Raw genomic sequence first — 24345 nt, forward strand, 5'->3', positions numbered from 1 at the left:
TCTTTACTTCTCTTTAGCTTGAAATTAGGTAATGCGAACCTCAAATTAGAACTTTTAAATTTGAACCAAGATTGCCTCAGGAACGGATCCTTTTTCTGTCTTACTATATTATTATCAAGAAAAATTGACATAAAATACATATGGTAATGGGTTGAACACAGGAACAGTCTCCTGGAGTTACTTCTATGTCACCAAAAGAAAGAACAATCAGATCCAAGGATGTCCTTCTATAGGGTTGGGGCCTCATACTAAATGCTAAAGGCTAACTGCTGCACAACGCACATGAGACACCCTGCCACCTTAGAGTGGATGTCATCAAACCATGATTAATTTTCCCCAACACTAGAATTTCTCAATTGAAGCACATAGGCATCAATTAATCGAATGATTAACAGTACAAGAAACTCCCTTCAACTTAAGGCCTCTCCTATCAGCTCCTTCCACACCTTTGAATGCCTTTCTCTTGAGTTACAAGTGCACCACCATTCACCCCTTAGATTCCATGTCATTTACCGCGCGCCTCGTAGTGGCCCTTCGTTTTTGGAGGAACTCACTGACTTCATCAGTGACCAATACTTGCAAAATGACAATCAGACCTTCGTGGGTGACTTCAATCTCCACTGGGGCTCACCGCAAGACTCTTCCGCAAACTCCCTGGCAACCTTCCTCTCTGTAAACGATCTCATCCAACACTGCACAGAATCAACACACTCTAAGGGCACAATCCTGGACCTTGTTATTTCTAAAGCAGGCATGCTTTCCATCACTACCCCTATTCATGTAGACTGGTCTGACCACCTCCTCATCCCATTCTCTATTCAACTATCACACTCTATATCACTTGGCCAACCCAAGAGGGCTATCTCCTGGTTCCGTGATGTTAAAAATATTGATGTCGGTTCCCTCTGTGAATCAGCTTTGTTATCACTTCCAAGGCTAGACCCGAACCTTGATGTTGACGTACTCACCTCCCAATGCCTCACAGTTCTTGCAGATGAAATCAATAACGTTGCTCCACTCAAAAGGAAAAGGTTAAGGCCCACCCCCTCAGCACCTTGGTTCAACAAATCCCTCTATGAAGAAAGGAAGCAGCTAAGATTCCTGGAGAAACAATGGAGGCAAGTGCCCTCCACCGATAACTTGTCCACGCTTCGCTCCGCAAGATCCAGGTACCACAAGCACATCTTCCTTGGGAAAGCGGCGCACTTCAGAACCCTCCTTGACTCAGCCAAAAATAGACCCAAAAAACTATTCGATCTCATCAAGATTCCTGACTGCTCTACCCCATCCTCCAAGTTGGAGGATTCTGCAAAGAGAGCAGCGGATTTCGCTATATTCTTCGACGAAAAAGTGAAATCACTTGTGGATCAGGTCGCTCATCCTACCCCTCCAGAGGAGTGCAAATCCTTAGCCATTTGGCAAAACTTTGACCCTATTTCTGAAGATGCCCTTCTCAAGTGTATCCACGAAACAAAGCCCTCTAACCATCATCTGGACCCCATCCCCAGTGCCTTTGCCAATGACTTTTATACCCTTTCCCTCTCCTACTGGACCACTCTGGTCAACCTCTCCCTCTATCAAGGCTCCCTTCCCGTCTCCTTCAAAACTGGGCAGGTCACTCCGCTTCTTAAAAAACCAACTGCTGATGCGTCTGACCTCAACAACTTCCGCCCCATCACTAACTTACCCTTTCTTGTGAAAATTACAGAAAGATGTGTAACGAAACAACTCTCTCGTCATCTCAAGGGCAATGATCTTCTTGACAATTTCCAGTCTGGCTTCATTCAAAACTGCAGACCTGAAACAGCCCTAGTGCAAGTGGTTGATGACGCGCTGAGGATCCTCGACTCGGGGGGGGGGTCGTGTCTTCTAATTCTCCTTGACCTTTCTGCAGCCTTTGACACTGTCAATGGAATGAAATGGAATGGAATGGAAAGGAGTTTTATAGAGCGCGGACAGTTACCCAGAGGCATCCAGGCGCTGATAGGTAGAGGAACTTCTGCTGGGGTGGATCGCTGGTGAATGATTTTATTTAGATTTTTTTTGGTTAAAGAGAAAAGTTTAATCACAACACCCTCCTCAACATTCTTAAACAGAGAATGGGCATGGAGGGCACTGTGCTTAAATGGTTTGCCTCCTTCCTAAACACTAAACCCATCATTGCCGACAGCGCAAAATCCCTGGGTGTCATTCTCGACAAAAAAACTCAATCTAATCCCCCACATCAATTCCATTCCAAAGTCTGCTCGATACCATCTGCGCCTTCTTTGGGGAATCCGTCGCTTCTTCCCGGAGCAGGACCGTATAACCCTGGTGCAATCGCTGGTCCTCTCCAGACTTGACTACTGCAATTCTCTTCTTACTGGCCTCCCCAAATCCCACTTGTCCCCCCTTAAATCTGTTTTCCATTCAGCAGCTCGTTTCATTTATGGGGCCAAAAGAAGCGACCACATCACACCGATGTTATCCACCCTCCGCTGGCTTCCAATCGAGGCTAGAGCTATCTACAAGACTGCTTGTATCACCCACAAAGCCTTGCACTCCTCCTCTCCTCGCTACCTGGCGAATAAACTGAAACTCTCTGGAGGCTCTAGACCATCACGTAATGCGAAAAATCTTCTGCTTGAACATCCCACTTTCAAGAAGGAAAGAACGATGGCACAATCCTTTTCAGGCAACGCGGTGAGAATCTGGAACTCCCTTCCGCCACAGCTCCGGACCACCACCTCCTCCCAGGCCTTCAAAACTAACCTCAAAGTTCTCCTCCTTCAAAGACACTTCCAAATGTAATCCATGCCCTCTCTATTATCTGAAGGAAGGCCTTCCATTATAGAAAAATCTACTTTACATGACTATGGAAGTGTCTTCCTAGTGTGTTCTTGTGGTTTGAGAGTCTGCCATTTATTGCAGTATTATCTTTCTACCTGTGTTTGGTACTCGTGTGTAACATGCACCCGTCACTGTCTCTTGTAACACACTGTTTTCTACCTATTACATTTGTTTGTTTTCGATACCTGCACAAGTGCCACCATTGCCTACGTAACGTTTGTTCTTGTGCTTGAGTGTCCTCCATATATTGTAGTATTATACCTCTATGTTTACTTTTTACGCTTTTGTAACCTGCACACGTCACTTTTTCCTCCTGTAATGCACCGTTTGCTACCTCTTGTATTTTGTTGGTTCACGATTGTCACTTTTGTATTGCACCGTTTGCTACCTCTTGTATTTTGTTGGCTCACGATTGTCATTTTCGCTTCATTTAATGTAACGTTTGATTTTGTATTTTGTGCACTTGTAATGTTCTCATGTATCAGTTCTGTTCCTATTGTGAAGCGCTCTGACACCTTCGGGTAAAGTCCGCGCTATATAAAAACGCATAAATAAATAAATACAACATCACCTCTGACACCAGATGGCCTGTAAACAAAGCCACATGTTATTAAAAAGGCAAAACAACTCCTTGAAAATAAGGGTGATCCTGACGCCCATTTTGTATTAACAATCAACATGCACAATTTTGCAGTTAGCCAGAATGGCTAGTATTGACACTGGCTTGAACAATGTGTCATCCATGTTTTCGTTAAAAAAGGCTACATTTAATTCTAAATCTAAGATTTGACATCTAGGGAAATATTGCTTTTCACTGTATATCAAGCAAGGAACAGTCTTTTCCTAAAATTGGACTCTCTGCGAGCCCTTTTGTTTGGTTTAACAGATAATGCATAGGAATACTTGCCTATTCGCGTAATTTCTATCTGATTGATTTTGGTCTCCAACATGATGTTCCAAGTTTCAGTATTCCCCTGTGTCTTGCTTCTGATCTTTCCTATCAAGCACAAACTGGCCAAGGGTTCCTGCCTGCGCTTGGCCAGAGGATGGATAGACAAAATACAGGACTGCCTTGGTCATGCCTTTGGCGCACCGGCACTCTCTGTTCAACATACAGAGGCAGTAGAAGACAGATTGGCAGGACAAAAGAAACAAAACCAGGGCCCAGCTATTCCATGCCGAGAAAGAGCTACAGGGAAAGAATACTGGAAACGTTATGGGTTAACTCCAAAAAAGGACATTAGTTAAAACAACAAATGTACCCTTCTGCTTAACTAAAAAAAAAAGACTAGTATTAGAAATGGTAACTGAGGTCCAAGCCCCGAGAACCAGAAAAAGGAAAATGTTTAGATGAAATGAAATCTGAAAGGTTTCGAGACCTCTTACAGCATGCAGATGTGTTAGTTTGTGCCTGCCAGCTCATGCCAAACAACACGCTAAAAAACGTACATTTCCAAATGTATTGACCAGGCAGCTAATGAACCAAATTAATCGAGCAGCTTTAAAGTGAATTCCCTATGTTTCATCATAGCCTTACTGGAAACATATCAGGGTCTTTGCAACTTCAATTTCTCAACCATATATTATCAGAATATTCTCCCGACAAACCCCTTAGTCATGTCTCCCCCTTGTCCTTTAAACAGTAGGAACATGTATCTCTTGCCTAAAGAAATCAGACCCTTTTACCTGGACATGTAATCTTGTCCTAGATCAAGCTTGAAGCTATACTTCCCTTCATTTACAGCCAACATCACAAGCATGATAAATGCATGCCTCTCTATTAGAGCTGCTCCTAAACTATTTAAACACTCATTCATTATCCATTCCTAAAAGAAAACTTAGCAAGTTGAAAATGCTCTTGATCTGTCCAGCCTACCTCAAATCAGTGCATGATGACGGAGAAAGAGATCACTAATCGACTACAGAGCACATGGAATCTAAAAATATTGTTCACACTTTGGAGCACCTTGAGTCACATCAACCACATTTGCTAGTATTAGGCAAGGCCTTCTCTCTAACCTGAATAAAGGGAAGCAAGTAGTATTATTCTGCAGCTTACTTTCCCATAGATAACATTTCGAAAAAGCTCAACAAATGGCTGGGATATCTAGCAATGCCTTACAAGGGATTTGATAGTTTCCGCTTACAAGAACCAAAACCCACTGAGGACTGAACCCAAGCAGTCCTTAATCCAAACAGTAAAATACTGTGCTCTAATGGGTGTGTAAATCTCAAACCTTTTCTTCAACATTTACGTGCTCCACTGGTGCATATTCCATCACATAATCAGACACATTTCTAAAACATACACCCAAATCAACATTTGTTTCAAAACAACTCCAACTAGTCAGAGACATTTCCCTGTACATGTATGGAGCTAAATCAAAGATCCTGGTATTAGGTGAAAAGACCACAACATGTTCCCTTTTGAAACTATCAAGAACAAGTGGTCCTGTCTGCCTGCATCTCACCAAGTAAGAAATCTGATTATAAAGCTAAAAGTTAAATCTGTTGTCATTGTTGCTAACCTACAACTGGTCACGCTGAGGGACATCCTTCCATGAACCAATGATCAAGTGGAGTTTACTAGAATCCTAGTATTGGGGTGTTGAACTATTGTAGTGTGTTCTATAAAGGGTTTCAATAAAACTCATGAAGAGAGTTAAAGACTTAAAAATCACAGAGCTAAACTCGATCTTTTAATACAAACTCATGACCCTCCAAATCGCCTAGGAAAACATTTCACTGGCTGTATTGAAACTAAGCTCAATTTAGAAATCTTTCCACAATTCACAAAGCTAATTGAAACTGAAGAACCCATCTTTGAGTAAATGTGCCTCACATGGGTAGCAAGTCTGCTTACAAATCATTAGAAAATTGCAAGATGATACCTTGAATTCATGTCAGTCCTTTTGCTGTCCAATGTCCATAAGTATTTCCTTCAATTTCCAAAGTCTTCAAACATCAGCTGTGTGGTGCAAAGAGTTATTGTCATGATGGGTTCTTTTGTGGCTTTACTAGTCATTCCACATGCACCGCATACTAATTGACTACACTACTTCAAATAAAGATCTTTCAGACATGCAGAGATGGGTCATTTCTCTTTGGTTACAAATCAGATAAACGGATTAGTCACCAATCATTTCAGCTAGAAACTCACTTATGGATAGTTTTGTGTATTCCTCCGAATTGTATTTTGACTTTAGATGTTTTTTCCATTAAGGCTACATGTTATTGACGCTGTCTGAAAAGCAGCCGCTCAGTGAAGCGGTACAACCCCTTTTAGGGAAAGGGCAGTCATCTCAGTTCGTCCAGGTGAATCAGAGCAAGCTATGTCTGCCTTTCTGTTCTTGTACTGGAAGCAGCTTAGAAGAGGATGCGTTTTTGGTCCCATTCTGAGAATTCTTAATATCAATTGTCTATTCTGTGTAGGGAGGCTCCATTTCTAGTTTGCACTGTTAGTGTTCAAACTTGCCTCCACTTCACCAGGCTTAAAAATCTATTTTCTTCGGTAACAGTCTGTACAACCTATAGTAGGTATTTCCCTATCTTCTGACTGGCTAATCAATGCTTCATCTTTGCTCATGCTGAAGGCTAGTTAGTGACTGGATTGCATAGTGATCCAAGCCTTCAGCCTCATAATGATCTTCAAGAAGTCCGACCTATGACTGCTCCGAAATGAGAAATGCATAGGGCCAAGTTCTAAGCAGACAATGGCTGTGCCTTCCTGCTCTAGGTTTGACTTCTAGAGGTCCCTCCTTCTGAAGTCACACTCTTTAGCTCATGAATGGCTGCATGTGAAGACATGCTGGCTGCAGACTTTGTGGTGTAATAGGTCTGGTTACTTTTCAAGCACTGCGAATGCTGTGTGCAGTGCAGCTATTCAACACACATACTTAAATAATACCCAGGGGCGTAGCTTTGTCAGTAGGATTGAGGGGGTGTAAGCTTCAGAATCCCCAACATTCACGCTGGCAATTCATGTTAAAATACATTTTGAAAAGCAAGACACAAGGGGGGCTTAGGAGGCAGTAGAAATAGAGAGGAGTGCGGATTGTTATGGATACTTAAAACACAATAGTTTTTCAAACTAACCAGGTTTTGAGGCAGAGATGAAAGAGAGAGAGAGTGTACTAGTGTTTTTGTCAATGTGGGCATGTAAAACTCCAGGGTGAAATTCAGCGGCTGCTGGCACAGATCCGAGGTAGAGGGATGGGTCCGGGAGGGGGGGAGAATGCAGGAGGTAGGGGGGAGAACGCAGGAGGAGGACGATGTGGGGGGAGCGGCTATACAAATATAAATAAAAAATCAAAAGGTAACTTTTCGCCGCTTCCTTGCCGCGTCTTTCCTCCGTAGTCCTCCCTCGCTCAGCCACAGGAAGTACACCCTGGCTCCCATGCAGCCAAATACAATGCTGCCTTAGCAGAGTTTTGTCTGGTCTGAGCCCCGTGTTTCGGTGCCCATATGCTGACTGGAGGCCTGGGCATGTTCTCCACATAGGCTGTATTGCAGCCTGCAGGGAGAACATGCGAAGGGCCCAAGACAGTTATGGGCGGCCTGAGATTGCCGTCCATGCAGTCATTGCGCACTTTAGGAGTGTGCTAACACTCCTCCCCTGCCCCCGCCCCCTTACGCACATCTTTGGGTGGAAGTAGGAGAAAATAAAATGATAACGCAAGTTATTATCATTTTATTTTCTCTTGTCTTTCACTGCAAAAAAGCAGTGAGGCGATGCTCCTCTGCCTTAGCGGAGGAGCCGCCACTGGTGTAATCTAACAGATAATGCACCATACCCGACCTGTACCCAACTATTTGCTACAGAATACATTTTTTAGCGGTGTGTAATACCCCAAATACCCCCCTGAGGCTACGCCCCTGATACTGTCCCAAAGAAGAATTGCAGTCAGTAATGACTGCAATACTACTACCTTATCTCTTTCCCTCACCGCTCTCCTTAATTACATAAGACTGAACCGAAGCAATGCCAGATATTTGACTATGGAGCAAAGAAGCAACATTAACACTCACATGATAAGAAACCAATCTTGTATTAACTTAGCACAGAAATCCTATAATACACCTAACACATTGAAGCAGAATCTGTAAGGTAAAAGCGACGCCTATTCTGTAGTGAAAGACAAAGGTGAGGAGTTGCCAATATGGCTCAATTGCACATATTATGCGGGGGAAATTCTTTGATTCTACAGCTATAACGTTGCCACCGAACAGATGCAAAATGTGCTTCAAATTTCAACCCAGATTCTTGTATTTCATCATGGTTTCTTTCCCCTAGACATGTAATGAGGCCATTAAAAGAACGTGAACCAAATTTGATGCATAAACAGCATAGTTGTGTTTTGACAAAACTGTTTTACACACAATGTATTGATAGCCATTAGCATACACATGTAAATAATTAGAGATGTACAAATTGTAGTTGTACATCTCTGTGTATTATTAGATGCATCTTGAGAAAATACCGAACTAACATCTAAAATCGACGAATTTAAGATTATCTAACACTTTAAATTCTATGTAAGTATTTCTACTGTTACCAATCAACCTTTCATTATTCCAGTAACACGTGTTTCTAAATGGAATAGTATTCCTTGTACTGTTCACCAAAGTTAAATTCTCTTTTTTCTTTTTTTCCTAAAGCAATATTTAAACAGGTTCTATGGGTGCCCAAAAGAAAAATGCAACCTCTTTGTGCTAAAAGACACTTTGAAGAAAATGCAAAAGTTTTTTGGGTTACCTGAAAGTGGAGTGCTGGATCAGAGCACACTCGAAACCATGAAGAAGCCTCGCTGTGGTAACCCAGACGTGGCGGGTTACAACTTTTTCCCAAGAAGACCAAAATGGGAAAACAATCAAATCTCATACAGGTACAGCAGACCAGATGTTTTTTAAGGTTGTCTAGAGCATGTGAGCAATTCTAATTGTTTTGTGTAAACTCTTGTGAAAAGGATTTTTTTCTCGAATGAACCAAAATATTTCTTATATTTTGTCCTGTTAAAACCCGAAAGGAAAATGAAAAGTTACAATACAAATAAGTATAAAAGGAGACAGACTAATCAAGTCTCTCTGAATCCAGAAGATGTCTTGATTTGTAGAGCATTAACATTAATCCAATATGATTTTGCAGTTAAAAACATAAAAGAAAGAGTACATTAAAGCAAGAATTTTAAAGGCAACAGGTTGGACATGAATATGCTAACACATTCACACACACGCACAAATGCACAGAGTACTTACGTTCAATGCAAAACTGTCTCTCTATACCTCCTATGTTAGGGCCTAGTGTCCTCTTTCCCATTTTTATGGTGCTGCTATATGTACTCCTATAGCCTGCAATGCTGGTGCCATACAGCACTGCAGCAAGGGAATTAGAAATATGTCTGAGGTACAGGAGGCACTGATGGAGGCGTAGCGGACAGTGATATAGCCAGTGCCGGCTTTAACACTGGTGGCTCCCTCTGTGACAATTTCTGTTGGTGCCCTGCCAATGAACACCTCTGCCATGGATTCTCTCACTAGCACCCTTTAACAGTACCCGCAAGTCTCCAGAACCATTGTCTCTCAGATTAATTTAGTTTTATAGCACCACTCATAACAGTGTAAGGTGTCAGAGCACTTCACATCACACACACATTGCACAGGGACAATTATGTGTGTAAATCAGTGTATAGGAAATGTTACATCAGACAGGACTACAAGGTTTAGGATGGCCATGTCATCGTACTGGCAGGCAATAACGTTTAAGAGTGCTTATTCTGGAAAATCACACATTCTGAATTTTAAAACGTAACATTATAGTTAGGGGTTCTCTTTAATAATAAGAATTGTTTTCCACCCAAATGAACATTTTCGCAAGATTAGGATGATGAAAGACTGGGCAAAAAACATATCGCTCTAACATATACCTTGCAGTTTGCATGCAGCTCTTTGATGACAATTAATAGCTCAACGTTCTGTATTAGGAATTTGACTTATAAACGAAAAGTTACAAAAGGAGCTCTCTTATAGAAGCAGTAACCCACTGACCAACTTACGTTTTATGCACTTTGCTATCTGCATAGTACAGGTTCCTAGCAGCAGTCATTTTAACCCTCTGCACTACCTCAGCATGAGTTAAAACTTCCACTAGACAAACCTCCAGTCTTATTCCAGGAAGACCATTAATCACCAGAGTGATCTTGACATTTTAATTGATGCCTGAAAATTGGCCAGGAACACGGCAGCAGGTGCTTTCAAAATAATATACTTGTAAAAATGACACCCCCACCCCAAGTCGGTGCCCGTTGCGGTGGCACCGATCCCAGGACCCTAGAGCCGGCCCTGGATATAGCATGCCCAGCTCTTGCATTTGTGCATGAATGTGTTTGCATATGTTAGTCTTTTGAAACCAGACCTATTGGAATTGTTAATGCTTGTTTCACATACTGCAGAAGAACTGGTCTAGGCGAAATTCCCATGCCGCCCGTGATCTTGTCTAATGTTGGTAATTTCATGCTACATTTGTTACAGAAAATTCCAGAAATTGTGTTATAACGCCTTGTCACATAATCACTCTCTGCAAAAATGTAGTGCGATCGCACAGAAACAACATGAACGACCTGAACGTTAGTTGCTGCTCTTTGTGGTGTGTGTGTTTTCTGCATATTTTTTTGCGTGAAATGTGTCTGTGTTCAAAAACAGATGCGAGGACTCATTTGGCTGCAAAACATAACGCCAAATGGTGGTTTTGCATTTCACGTAATTACACATTATTTCACACAAGTTTTCTGAAACTTCATGCATTTCGGAAAAAAAATGACATGAATTTCACACACCCCTAGAGAAGAAGGGATTTTGAGAGAAGAAAAATAATTTTCATGTAGGTATAGAAAAAATAAAAGAAAATATGCAAATGGCCTTTTGTGCTTAAAATGAATATTGGCATATACTATTCAATGGAATTAGTTCTATACATCAATGTTTGCCATAGATTTCTAATGCTGTTACAGGAAATTTCGGTTAATCCCCAAAAAGTTGATACATATGTCAAAATGTTTCAGAAATCTACTGAAGTCGATTTCATGTGAATCGCAGGCAGATATCTACAACTGTTGCTTTGGGAATGGCATAAAAGACAATGAGGGCCTCATTAACCCCTTCCGCGCTCATGACGAGCTGAGCTCGTCATGAGTTGCGCCGCTCGCACGCTCATGACGAGCTCAGCTCGTCATGTATTGCGGTATTTTTAAAAAGTCAGCACACAGCGGGAAAACCGCTAGCGCTGATGCGGTTAAGAGTTGGTCGGTTTCTGAGCTGGATCCCGGGTCTGACCCCTTGTTTAGCTTACGCTCCTCTTTAGGACCTTCCTTAGATTCATCTGGGCTAGATATGCGGTCAATTGAGTTACAAGTTTGTTGTGGTTGGTGTGGCCAAGTTCCTAGGTTGGGCATGGATCATTCGTACTAGGAATCCGAACATTTTATGATGGTTTTATATACTGATGCTGGTTTATAACTGATAATGTCTGAAGGCATTTTTATTGTAAAGTCTTTATCAATTGATTAATAACTTTTTTAAATGTTCTTCTGATATGATGATTTTATTAATATTCCATGTATTGTATACTTGTCTTTTATGAATTTTATTTCGAAATAAAGACTTATTGAACTGAACTGAGTTACAAGCCAAACAGGCTCATTTATTAAAAGAGTCGGAAAATGTAGCTAATAATAGAAGCAACATGTCAATAGCAGTAAGCATGGGAGAGCCAGCAAAAGATAGTAGTGAGCCAGACACAGTGGTGGAGAGAGCATTAGAGGTCTGTAGTGGCACTCCAGGAGTTTCTGGAGCTTTGGGACCCTTGGGAAGCTCTCTGGAAACACTCTTCTTTACAATGGCAAAGGGTTTGCGGTTTCAGAATCGAATCAGGGAGAAATTCGACTTTTTTTGCGAATCATTGGAGAAAAAACTGGATAGTTTAAGTTCAAGGACAGTGGCCTTAGAGAATTCAGTCGAAGTTCTTAAAGATGGTCTGGGAGTAATTAAAACAGATATTTCTATGCTCAAAAAAGAGGAAGCTGCCCTTCGAGAAAAAGTGGAATTGTTGGAGAATAACTCCAGGCGCAATAACCTGCGGCTCTTAAATATTCCTGAAGGGAAAGAGGGTGAGGATCTCAAATCTTTTATTGTCTCCCTCATTATAGATACAATTCAGACTGAAGTCTCGGAAGATGAATTGAGGAGGGACATCCAAAGAATTCATAGATATCCTTTCAGAAGACACCCAAATTGGACAAAACCCAGGAAGAGCTTAATACATTTTTGACCTTTTCCCTGAAAGAAAAAATATGAACAGCAGCCCTCAAATTGAAATCACTGAAACCAAGAGACTCTTCTTTTTCCTTTGAAATTAGATCAGACCTTTCACGTACCACTTTAGACAGACAGTAGGAGTTGGGGAAAAGAATGGATGATTTTAGGAAGCTAGTGGCAACAGTCCAACTAAAATTCCCTGCACAATTAAAGATTATGTTTAACAATACAATGTATTTCATTAAAACAGTGCAGGAAGTGGAAGACCTCCTAGAAAACCTAAAAATCTAATTAATCATCCCAGTCTATTTGTATAAATTTTTGGCTTGTTTTACTAAACAGATTAGGCCTTTCTTGGTATATAATTATTTATGTGAACTAAAGTTAGAAATTTATAGATACAGCTTTAAAATAGGTAGAAATAACTCTGGAGCTGTTTAGAGCATGCCAGCAGGCAGAACCCGGATTTGTCCAGGTAAATGGGAGCAGTGTTCTCCAGGGTGGTGTGGGTGAGTGTCAGGAAAGGGTGGGGGAGCACGGGTGTGGGGGCAGAAGGGATAAAAAGAAAAAATCATTTGCCTCGAAACTTAGCTGAAGTTCAGTGCTTAATGTTTTTGGTTTGGTGCCGGCACACTGTGGGTTGGGGTACATTTAATTTCAAATTCCAGTGTTTTAATCCACTATGAAAACATTGCCATATCTGTCTTGAAATGTGAATGGCCTGCGAGTTAAAAGCAGGAGGGAGAGAATCCTACAGTATTTGAGAGACTCACCTGCACAGATAATTATTCTACAAGAAACCCACCTGTTGAAGGAAGAAATGAACGAGATTTGTGGGAAGCTCAGGTGGGTGGAACACTGTGTCTGTTCTTGTCAGACGGCCAATGTTAGGGGAGTAGCTATTTTAGTAAAAAAACAAGCAAACGCTAGCTTGCAAGAAGTATTCTAGTGGCAGGTGGGTGATAGTTAAGGTCTCTGTAGAGAATACCCCTATTACAATTGCAGGCTATTATGGCCCTAATCAGGACGACCCATCAACATTAAAGACCATCCTTTTAAATCTTGTGGAGTTCCCTGATTCAATTATCTTGGCAGGAGATTTCAATATAGTATTGAATCCAAAATTGGATAAATCACCAAAAAGCAGAGCCATAGTCTCTTCTAAATCTAGTTTTTTTTTAAAAAGCGATGATGAAACAATATGCTATTTGTGATATATGGAGAGAGAGATCTGACACGCAGTTGGGTGTATCATTTTACAATAAAAAATATGGACATAAATCAAGAATAGATTACATTTTAATCAGCAGTGATCTAAGAGGTAATACAAAGAATATTGGGTACTTGACCCCTGTTGGAAACCGGCTATTTCGGGTAGGCTAAGGCTGACGCCAAAGCCAGGCCGAAACCACCATTCCAGTCAGGGCAAGGAAGTCACACGCCAAGATAACCCCTGCTCACCCTCTAGGTAGCATGGCGCGAGCAGTCTAGGCTAAACTCGGAGGCGATGTGTAAAGCATTTGCGTCAGCGCACGACAGCAACAACATACTAGGCACACCACAAAAAGAGACTCCACACAAGGTTATATTAAAATAACTTTTGTATTGTCAAAACAAATCAGATAGAAATCACACATGTACATTGTGCCAACGGGCACGGCAATATTCACAAGGGATTATTTACACAGGACAGGGCCACAGGGGCCACTGTCATAATCAGCACTTTTAGAAATATAATAGTACTTATAGAACTTAGAATAAAAGTGTATAAAATCACTGTAACACAAAGTAACAGTTATAGATCACATCCAGTAACTACTGGGAACAGGTAAGTACCTCCTACGCAACCCTAAACCCCTTAGGAGACTGTCACGCAGGGGACCAGGACCTCACTAGGACCACCTGTACTAAAAAAGAACCACCTAAGTATCACACAGCATTTAGGGGTCTAAGAAAGAACACATTACCCATGATGTATGAAACACATTCAGAGGAGTAGTAAAGGAAAACCACCTAAGTATCACACAGCGTTTAGGGGTCTAAGGAAGAACACATTACCCATGATGCATAGATATACATTCAGAGGAGTAGTAAAGAGAAACACATTATGTATAAACCTACACATTCAGCGGTGTTAAGAATAACGCACAAGATGCAATAAAATTACATTCAGAGGTACCAGAATAATACAGTAGCGCAATAGTCACATGATGTCTAAAAACATTCAGAGGTGCAGGAATAAGACATGATGCAAGAAATCACATTCAGAGGTGCAAGAACCATACAATTGCGCAAAACCTACATAAGCCACCACCGGTGGCAGTCCCTAGGCCAACTGGCCTTGTTGGGGCTAGAACGCCCTGAGTCTCAATGTCAGGGGCCTAAACGATGCAGGGGCCCACTACTTGCTGGGCCCCTGGGAACACTCACAAGGGCCTAAACGTTGCAGCTGGCACTAAGTGCTGCGCAGCTGTGACTGGCCTGGCACCACTGTGCCCTCGCTGTCCCACACAGGGACTCTCTCCTGAAATTGCGCCTAAACGGTGCAGCTGCCCACTAATTGCTGGGCCGCTGGAGATTCAAAACTGCGCCGGAGCCCTCACTGGCCCTCAGGCGCAAACTGCGCCAAACTGTAGGAGCCACACAGGCTCTGGGCAACACTACACAGACGTTGGAGCCACACAGGCTCTGGGCATCACATGCCCCAAACGTTGGAGCTCTCAGGCTCTGGCCACCAAACAAAATGCGGCTTGGGCTCTCACTGGCCCTCTGAGCCACACAGGCTCTCTAACCAATTCTGCCCCCAAGTTGGAGCCATCAGGGCTCGACAACACGAGTATGCCGCCTGGAGCCTTGCAGGCTCGTAAATGCCGATGCGGCATTGGAGCCTCTCAGGGCTCTACGTACGGTGGGGCGACCCACTGCCTACCGGGGCCGCCCTTGAAGCCCTCGTGGCTTCGCACTGGCAAAGGGCGCGACCTCGCGCCACTGGGGGGGCGGACACCGACCATGTGTCCCGGCGCCCCTCCCTTCTCCTCGGCCCCTCTCTGCCCGGCCCTCAGCCCAGACTCACCGGGACTCCGACGCGGGCGGGGCGGCGCCACCTCTCTGCTCCCTCGAGGCTCTCCTAGCGAGTCCGGTCTCCCTCTCCACACGGGAGACCGGCGATGAGGCAGCCAGGCTTTCCCCTGGTCTCTCGGGGCTCCCCCTCGACCACGGAAGCCCCGCAACGGCCGCCATCTTCTCCTCGGGGCTCCCTCAGCCGATAGGAGCCCCACGAACGACCATCATGTCTTGCGCCTCTTCCTTCTCCTCTCCTCGGCCGGACTTCCTGTCTCTGCAGGGCTCCCTCGGCACACGGGAGCCCTGCCAACCGGCCGCCTCGTCTCCCTGGGGCTCCCTCAGCCGAGAGGAGCCCCGTCCACCGCCGCCATCTCCCGCGCCTTCTTCCTCTTCTTCCCCCGACTGCGGGGGCGGGACTTCCGGCCGGCCGCGACAGGATTGGCCGGCCGGCCGACCACTTCCGGGTCGCTGCGGGCAGCGCAGCGGCCCTCCTCTTTAGGCAGGCAGGCGGGGAACCACGATCCGAGGGGTGGCACCCTCGCTACGAACAGCACCCCATCAAAGTTGAAGCGCTATTAAGCGCTTGGGGCCAAGTAGCGCTGGGAAGACAAATAAAGCGCTCTCCCGCGCTTGGGCAATAAAGCGCTCCAAAGCGCTAGAAAAATAGGCAAAGCGCTCCTAAGTGCTAGAACCCAGGCAGAGCGCTCCCAGGCGCTCAGGGGGAGGCTCAGCGCCTCCAGGCACTAGGAATACAGTTCCAGCGCTCTCCCCACGAGAATGCAGCTCCTCCATGCTGCCAAGGGTCCCAGAGCTTCCCAGGGGTAAAGCCAAGTCCCCCCTCAGCCCAGGCAAGGCAGAGGGGTCCCCCAGGAGTCCAGGCAACAAGGGGCTGGGCAGCGCCCACCCCTGCTAGATTCAAGTCCAGAAACCAAGAACAAGACAAGAACATTTTGGAAGGGGCAGAGCCCCTTCTTATACACAGAAAAGGCTTTGAAGTCATTTGAAGTCTTTGTGTGAGCGAGCCCTAAGCTCTGGGTGTATCTGGTTTCCCTCTCCTGTCAGCCTCAGGTCAGAGGTGACAGGGGGCCATCAGGAGGGAGAGCCATCAAGGGTGGGCCCACAGGCACAGCCTGGCTCCACCAGACGCTCTTTCCACTCCTCCCTAACAGCAGATGGGGGCCTTTCATCTACGGCTTGACTCAGACCCCCTCCTCCAGACAGTCCATCTACCAGCAGTCCCCGGCATGCCTGGGCCAGGCCCATCAGCCAATCACGTGCTAGCAGACTCACTACACAATTATGCCAACTTCTAAAAGTGGCGCTTCTGGACTAGATACAGCCATGCCGCATACACCATTCTGCAGCATTCATTCTCACGAGTTCATACATATCAAACTCGGCCCTGCACTCCCCATGCATCAGGAATCTACCATGGGCATACATATTCCCCATTCATTCCTATGGGAGGGCAGGGCGCTCACCATCCATACACAGAGAGCACACGCACTTTACACTGTACCACAGTGAAAAAGTGCGCAGAGGCCTAAAAATCACCAACCCAGGTTCCAAAAACAGGCTAGGAAAAAGCAAAAAGTCACGGGGTGAACCTGCCCAAAGGACCGGGTCCAACAACCCCCACTTATCGGACCATGCAGTGGTCTGGATCGACTTGGATTTAGCAGGTATGGAACAACAAAGGGTATGGACTTTCGACCTTACACTCCTCTTAGATGATGCTGTAACTGGATATTTTATCCAGATAAAAGCCTTTTTGGATATCAATATAGGATCAGCAGACATTATGGTCGTATGGGATGCCCTAAAATCTTTCTCGAGCGTCCTGATCACGAATAAAACTGTTCTTAAGAACAGACAGTACAGGCAGGAAATTGCATCTGTTGAGCGCCAAATGAAGGTGCTGGAGGAAAGGATTAATAATGTAACCAATCAAGAGCAAGAACTCCAAGAGACAGTAGGGGTAGAATTAGATTTGTTAAAAGCTCCCTGGAGAATACAATTCAAACAAAAATCTCAAATAGGTGGGAGGTGAGTAAGCTCGCTCACTTTGAATATGGAGAGGGGGCTGGGAGGTTACTGGCCTGGAAGGCCAAAACAGATAGAGTTCAGAATCACATTAAACAAATAGAGGATGTACATACTAACTAAATAGTAAGCAAGGAGGAGGAGATCGGAGAATTCTTCCATTCTTATTTTAAGGAATTATATGAGTATGAAAGTGATTCAGATAGAACATCTATTCAAGGATGGTTAAATCTGACTCAGCTACCTACACTGGGAATAATACAACGGGAGAATTTGGAGGCAGAAATAACACACCAAGAAGTTAGGAAGGCACTTTTGGAATGTAAAATGGCAAAGCTGCAGGGCCAGAGGGCCTCCCTGCGGAAGTATACAAAAAATTAGGGGAAACAGTTATCCCTTTCATGGCGGAGGTGTTTAATAAAATTCTAGTCAATGGGGTTCAACCACCTACTACATGGGGGGGAAGCAAATATCATCTTAATTTTAAAACCAGGCAAACCCCCTACAAAATGTGGGTCATACAGACCTATATTCTTGTTGAATTCAGATTACAAGGTCTTTTCCAAGATATTGGCAGATAGATTGGGGGGTTAGCAGGGGAGCTATTGCATACTGATCAAAAGGGCTTTGTAAAGGGTAGGAATCTTTTTGACCTTACCCATGATTTTATTGGAGCGACAGATTTTGCGTCCACTTTTTCTCTTCCCTTGGTGGCAATGACATTTAGATGCAACTAAAGCATTTGATAGAGTGGATTGGAAATATCTCATGGCAGTTTTAGAGAAGTTAAACCTCGGGCCAAAACTTTGCCATACCGTCTGCCTTATATATAGTCAGCCTTCAGCCAAGTTGCCATGGCAGAGTGATTAGACCATTTCAAATCAAAAGGGGAACCAGAAAGGGCTTCCCTCTCTCCCCTCTCCTTTTCGACTTATATATAGAGCCTTTTGCCCAGCGTCTCAGGGAAGAGACAGCTATTTCACCATTTAAGAGCGGCTCATGGGAGAGGAAGGTAGCCCTGTACGCTGACGACATTCTCATTCTTTGATCAGATCTAGAATCCTTTTTTCCTCAGGTGATTGAGTTAGCGAGAGATTTTGGCTTGGTCTCTGGCTATGAGGTTAACGCAGACAAAACTGAGCTTATGTCATGGAACTTACCGGGGTGCCGATACCACACCAAAAATGAGCTGCGCTACTTAGGGGTCAAAATTGTTCCAAAGATAGACAAGATAGCAAAAGTTAACCTCATGAATATCTTAACGGAGAGTCAAGAACTTATGAAATCCTGGATTAATCTCCCACTGTCTATCTTGGGTAGAGTAAATCTTATAAAATTGACAGTTTTGCCAAAGGTGACGTTTCTATTTAACACTATTCCATAGAATTTTGAGAAGTCATTAAGGGATAAGTTCCAGCAATCCATTAATTCGTTTGTGTGGGCCTCAAAAGCTTCCAGAATATCATGGAAGATGTTAAGACGAAGAAGGGAGAAAGGTGGTCTCGCACTCCCCGATATCCAATATTATGCTTGGGCCTTTCAGTTAACACATTCCAGAATGCTGTTAAAATCCCTAGACTCTTCAGGGAGAGGGAAAATGTTTTTAGCTATGTTAGAACAATCGGAGCTTCCACACGAAGGCTTTTTGTTTAAGTATGGGGACTAAAAATTCTTTAAGAAGGCTTTTTGTTTAAGTATGGGGACAAAAAATTCTTTAAGAAAGTCAGACTGAAAGTCCTTAATGGTGCAGCTCAAATTTGGGCTACGATAAAAAAACTAACAGGTCTCGAATATTATTCAAGGCTAGCTCCTTTACAGGACAGCCCAGGAACTCCTAGCTGCCTTAAAGATCTGCTGGCAGTCCCTCTTAAAACAGCAGGGTTATTAGTATGGGGAGATCTAGCGGTTGATGGATCACTTTTACCTTTGGCTGTGTTAAATGAAAAGTTGGAGGAGGGTATGTCAAGGTTCAAATATTTGCAGCTAACCAGTTGGTCTCAGAATTTGAAGAGTTTGTTAGGCCAGAGGAACCCCCGGGAAGAACATTTGGTCAATAAGCATGCAGGGAAGAAAGAGATTTCTTTCTTCTATTTGGCTATTGAAGAGGCTATTGACGGTGATTTTAAGTTAGCTGAGGAGTTATGGGGGCAATACATCCCAGAGACAGACTGGGTGGAATTGTGGCAGACCACTTATAATATTCTCTTCTAGGTCGTTAAGCCAGCTTGGCTGAGGAGGAACCATTACTGTACAACACACAGGGCTTATCTTTCCCCGGCGAGGCTCAAATGTAACTTGGAAAGTGTCCCGGATGTGCATATGTTCTGGGCTTGCCCATCTCTTGTGAAAGTTTGGGAAGAAGTTGGAGACTCTTTAACATTTATTTTGGGACATCCAAAACAAATCTCCCTCAAGCTCATCATTTTTGGTGTATTGAGTGACATCACTGACTTTAATAGAGGCTTTCTATTCTTTTCTATTTTATTAGCCAGACGGGAAATATGTAAGAGATGGGTCGCGACTACACCCCCTACACATTCGGACTGGTTATCCTCCCTATATAAAACTTCTAAAACAGATCTGGCCAGATTGAAGAATTCTAAGAAGAGAGCCATCTGGAACTGTTTGTTAATTTGGACTTCAGTCTTTAGTAGTTTTTGGATTTTTGCTAAACAACATAAACATCATGCTTCTTTTTGTCCTATGATTAATCCTCAGTGAAGCTCTCAGATTGTGCTGGACAGGGCTATTACCTTTTGGGTCCTAGCTTGTTTCGATCAAGGTAAGCCACCAGCATCAGTCTTCGGTTTCATAATCCTGAAGAGAGTATAACCACCCTCTCACCAACAACGGGAGGGCAGCAACTGGAAGGAAGTCGGTATGCTACTGGTAGGCGTGGGACGAAGGGCGGAAAAGATTACCCTATGGCCTACTTCTCTAAATTGAGAAACAGTGGCCACCTTCTGATTTCAAGTTAAATGAGGTTCGAGGCGAATGAGGAGGAAAAAAAAGAGTTGGCCGAACTTTGCTGCAAAGATACAGGAGGGCTGGAATTTAAATAATTAGCTGGTTTTCCATCTGCTCTCTCCATCAAGGTGAAATTAGGGCTGAACTGTTCCCATAAGGAACAGGGTCAATACTGAATTGCATATGGCTAGGTCTGAACTGGGGTGGCAAAGTGAGCTAAAGAACTATGATGGAATTCAACCCAGATCTGTGACTGGGGGTGAGTGTCTGAAAAGTTTCAGTGCTCCGTCCATCATCTCCTTGTGTTTGCTTTATGATGTCACTTAAAACAACTTGCACTTTCACTTGCTGATATCTTCACATATCCAGTCACATGTAGAACATGCTGCTGTTTTGCAGCTTCAAGCAACCATAATCTTTTGTTCTGAGGCCTGCTCTTAGCTGCCCCTTTTACTTAGGAGGGTTGCTGCTACAGGGGTACAGAGCAGAGTCCAAGATGGGAGGTCAGGTGGAAATGATGGTGCTGAAACCGGGCCTTTGCACAGACCTCTTTTCTGGTCGTGGTGGAGGCCATTAATGCTGGTGTGTATCATATTAGTGTACTATGACGTTGGGAACAGCTCAGCCCGAATTAGTTGTTCATTGCTCCAGTGCCATAGTTGTGAAAAGCTATTTTTATCACACACACTTCACCCACTGTACTCACCACACATTTGCCCGACCACCCCTTTCCATAGGGCCTCCGGCTTACAATCCAGAAGACCTCCGGCCAAGAGTTCCTTCGCAGGGCCCGTTGGGCATTACAGCACCGGCCCAACGAGGAGCTGCCCTATGATGAAGCATGACACCTCTTGGGTGTGTGAGGGCCCTTGCTCCTTATTGGAGCACTCCCCCCTTTCCTGTCCCTGTGCTTACCAGGTCTCCTGCCTTCCCTAGATCAGCCCTTCCCTTCCCCCAGGAACTGCGTACGTTTTGTTTGACCCACACAGTTTTAGGCAACATATTCTTCAGTCATTTGTCTCTAATTCATATTGCAGTTTGCTTCCAGAAAGGGTTGTGGGAAACTCTGCAGAGATACGAAGCACTAAATATCTTATAACTGTGAACATTCATCATAGCAAAGCTACTTAATGTGATGTTAAGCAGTTACTGATTTCAATTTTCAGGTCTGGCTTAGCAGCACAGCTGCTGTCATTAGAACTTCTGTGACCGAAAAAAATGATATTTCAAGAGTACTACAAAGAATGACTGACTCCGCCCAGATGTTGGCTCATCTGAGTACAGCTTTTGATTTGTCACAAGCTGAGTGCTTTCACAGAGAGTGTTCACCCTCCAAACAGCCTTGACCATTGGTTTATCCAGCTGCTTGAGCCATGCTCTTTATCAAGCAAAGCTATTTTGCTTGACTGTTTGTTCACACACATGCAACTGTAATAGATGGAGACTGACTTTTAAGGTTACACAATTGCCACTGTGATTCTAATAAATAACTTCTCCTAAATTATTAGATAATGATGGTGTTTATTCATCTCTGGTTCTTCTCTGGTTGCCATGTTCAAAATCAAGCTTATGTTCAACACAACAGGACCTTTCTGATTATGGTGGCAAGCCAATGCCCAAGGCTATAAGCTAGATCTTTGGATTCTAAAAATGTACTATAAACTCAGTGGGTGTGTCTTATAAATTATCAAAAGGATACATAAGAAGTCAATAGGTATTTAAGTGTGGTTTTCTACTACTCTTAAAGTCTGCAAGGAGATATTTTCTTACATGGTATCTCACAGTTTACCATAAAGGCAAGAATTATAGGGTTGGTTGACCAAAAGCATGGATGTTTTGTCCTGTTATAATCCTTGTTCGGCCTTCATAGGAGACCTAATAGTTTGCTTAGCTAGCTGTAATGTTGTTTACATTTCTAATTTTGTGACTGAATGCCTGATGATCCACATGTTGGAAAGCGTATGCTCAATACAATGGGCCTTAGCTGGTTATTGTGACAAGCCAATGATAAAGGAAATACAGGCCTGATTTGTTCACTTGCTAAAGTTATGTCCGAAGCCTTAAGTTTGTTCTCTTTATTATAAAACACTATGACAAAGGCAGTAGGATTGGTTTATTTATGATGAAAAGCATCTGTAAAGACATAGGACTTTATTGGTGGGTTGTTATCACGCTGTCTTACGAGCTCGACTGTTATTTTTTACATGACATCTCACATATTACCCTAGTAGGCAAGGCTGCTTGTGTTCATCATTCCATTTGAAAATCCCTGGAATGAATAGATTTTCATTGTGATAATTCTTTTTCGGGCCTTTTAGAGCGGGGTTGTATGTTGTTTTGCCAACTGTAATTTTTGACATATTTGTAATTTTTATTACTGTATGTATGGATGGTTGAAATCATAGGCACATTTAAGTACACTTGTATTGGTCATAGTGTCAAGCCTATGTAAAAGCTATAGGTTATAGCTATTGGTTCATTAGGAAAGGATCAGATCTCAAACATTTGATCTGTTTATTATGAAAAGTTATAGGAAAGCTCATAGGCCTGATATTTGCTGTGAAATCTGTGCGTTACAGGCAAGAGGCTTTTAACAGTGGATTGTTATTACACTCAGGCCAAAGCCTGTAGGCAGATCTTTTATTAAATTGAATCTCACAGTTTACCATAGTAGTCAACAGTTTTAGCGTTAGTGTAGAGAATAGAGAGTAGATTTGATAGAGAATAGATTTAGAATATGAAAATCCTGATTAGCCCCTCTTAGGACAGATTGTACATGCTTTTAACACCTATAATTTTGTACACATTTATAATGTTATTACTGTGTACCTGATAGTTGCCTAGTGGGAATATGTATGCTCTATACAGTAGGTCTGAATTGGTTATGATGACAATTCAATGACAAAACATTATAATCCTGAAAAAATGATTGTGAAACATTTTGCCAGATGGCATAGTTCTTATCTGTTTTTTTTAAAGGTCACAACAAAGGCAATAGGTCTCATACATTTATGATGAAGCATATATTTTAAAGCCAATAAGAAAGTAAGCGTGGATTGTTATTGTTCTATGTTAAGCCTGCAGAGATGTATTGTGTTACATGAAACCTTACAGATTACTTTTGTTGTCATGGATTTTGGTGTTGATTACCCACCTTACAAAACCTCAAGGTAGAAGATTTGCACAGTAATACTTTTTGCTAGAATGTCTTTGGAAGATATGGCAGGCTCACTTCTCTGCCAAGATCATGTAATTAAGAAACAATAAAAATATATAATCTATATCCTTTGAACTACTTTGCTTGCATCCATGAAAACTGGGGAATGGGCCTGGCGCATAAGACATTGTCAGGGACAGCATTTTTCTGATCACAGTGCACATCCTTCTGAAAATGAGTGCGCTTCAGTGCCAGGACTAGTGGGCTAGTTCTTCAGTTTTTTATTTTTTCTTCTCATTTTGTTACGTGGTCAGAATAGGCCTAGTATGAAACACTGCCATTTACATGCTCACGTTTCTTAAGTTGCCTTCTCTTTTACACACAATTACTTTTGACATACATATGCGTGCGTGACAAGGCAGAATAACATTCTCTGAATCGGCATTGCTTACATTTGTACTTTGTGGGCCCATTATCATGACACCTTGAACATTCAGTTCAAGGGATAAGTTCACTGCGCAATATGTCCTCATTGTTATTGTCCGTAAGGTAATGATTCCATGCAACTGGAATAAACAGTTGCGGCCTGTCAGGGGTTTGCAACATGGCCACCTGGGAGTTTTTATTATAACTATACAATCACTTCCATTTGAGGACAGAGGAGCACTCAGCTGATTTTGTGAGGTCACTACATGCCGGAATTTCAGCTCAGCTTATTCCTGTTTACCGACTCAAGGGATTTCCAGCTCTACACCAAGATGATCAGCCTGATGACACTTATCCACAGGTAATGGGAAGTTAGTCCACCCTGGCAGGGATTTGCCAGTTCACCCACCTGGGGCAAGACTAGGTTAGGGAACAATAGGTAGGAGTACACTTTACACAGTACTTATATACCTGCATATATTCACTGTCTTCGCACAATGGTGGAATTGTTCATCCTTTTCACTGTTCTTGTAATGCTAATTATGCTAATC

General features: G+C 43.2%; 1 protein-coding gene across 1 annotated transcript in view; it reads left to right on the top strand.

Moving 5' to 3' along the window:
* Positions 1-24345, top strand: part of MMP2 (matrix metallopeptidase 2) — a 211535-nt gene that overhangs the window by 9864 nt on the left and 177326 nt on the right. The window contains exon 2 of the mRNA XM_078669873.1: positions 8488-8714. Within this exon, the coding sequence (XP_078525999.1) occupies positions 8488-8714 (227 nt within the window). The remainder of the gene's footprint in view (positions 1-8487; positions 8715-24345) is intronic.

This window comes from Lissotriton helveticus, chromosome 12 (assembly GCF_964261635.1).
Source record: "Lissotriton helveticus chromosome 12, aLisHel1.1, whole genome shotgun sequence".
Lineage (NCBI taxonomy): Eukaryota > Metazoa > Chordata > Amphibia > Caudata > Salamandridae > Lissotriton > Lissotriton helveticus.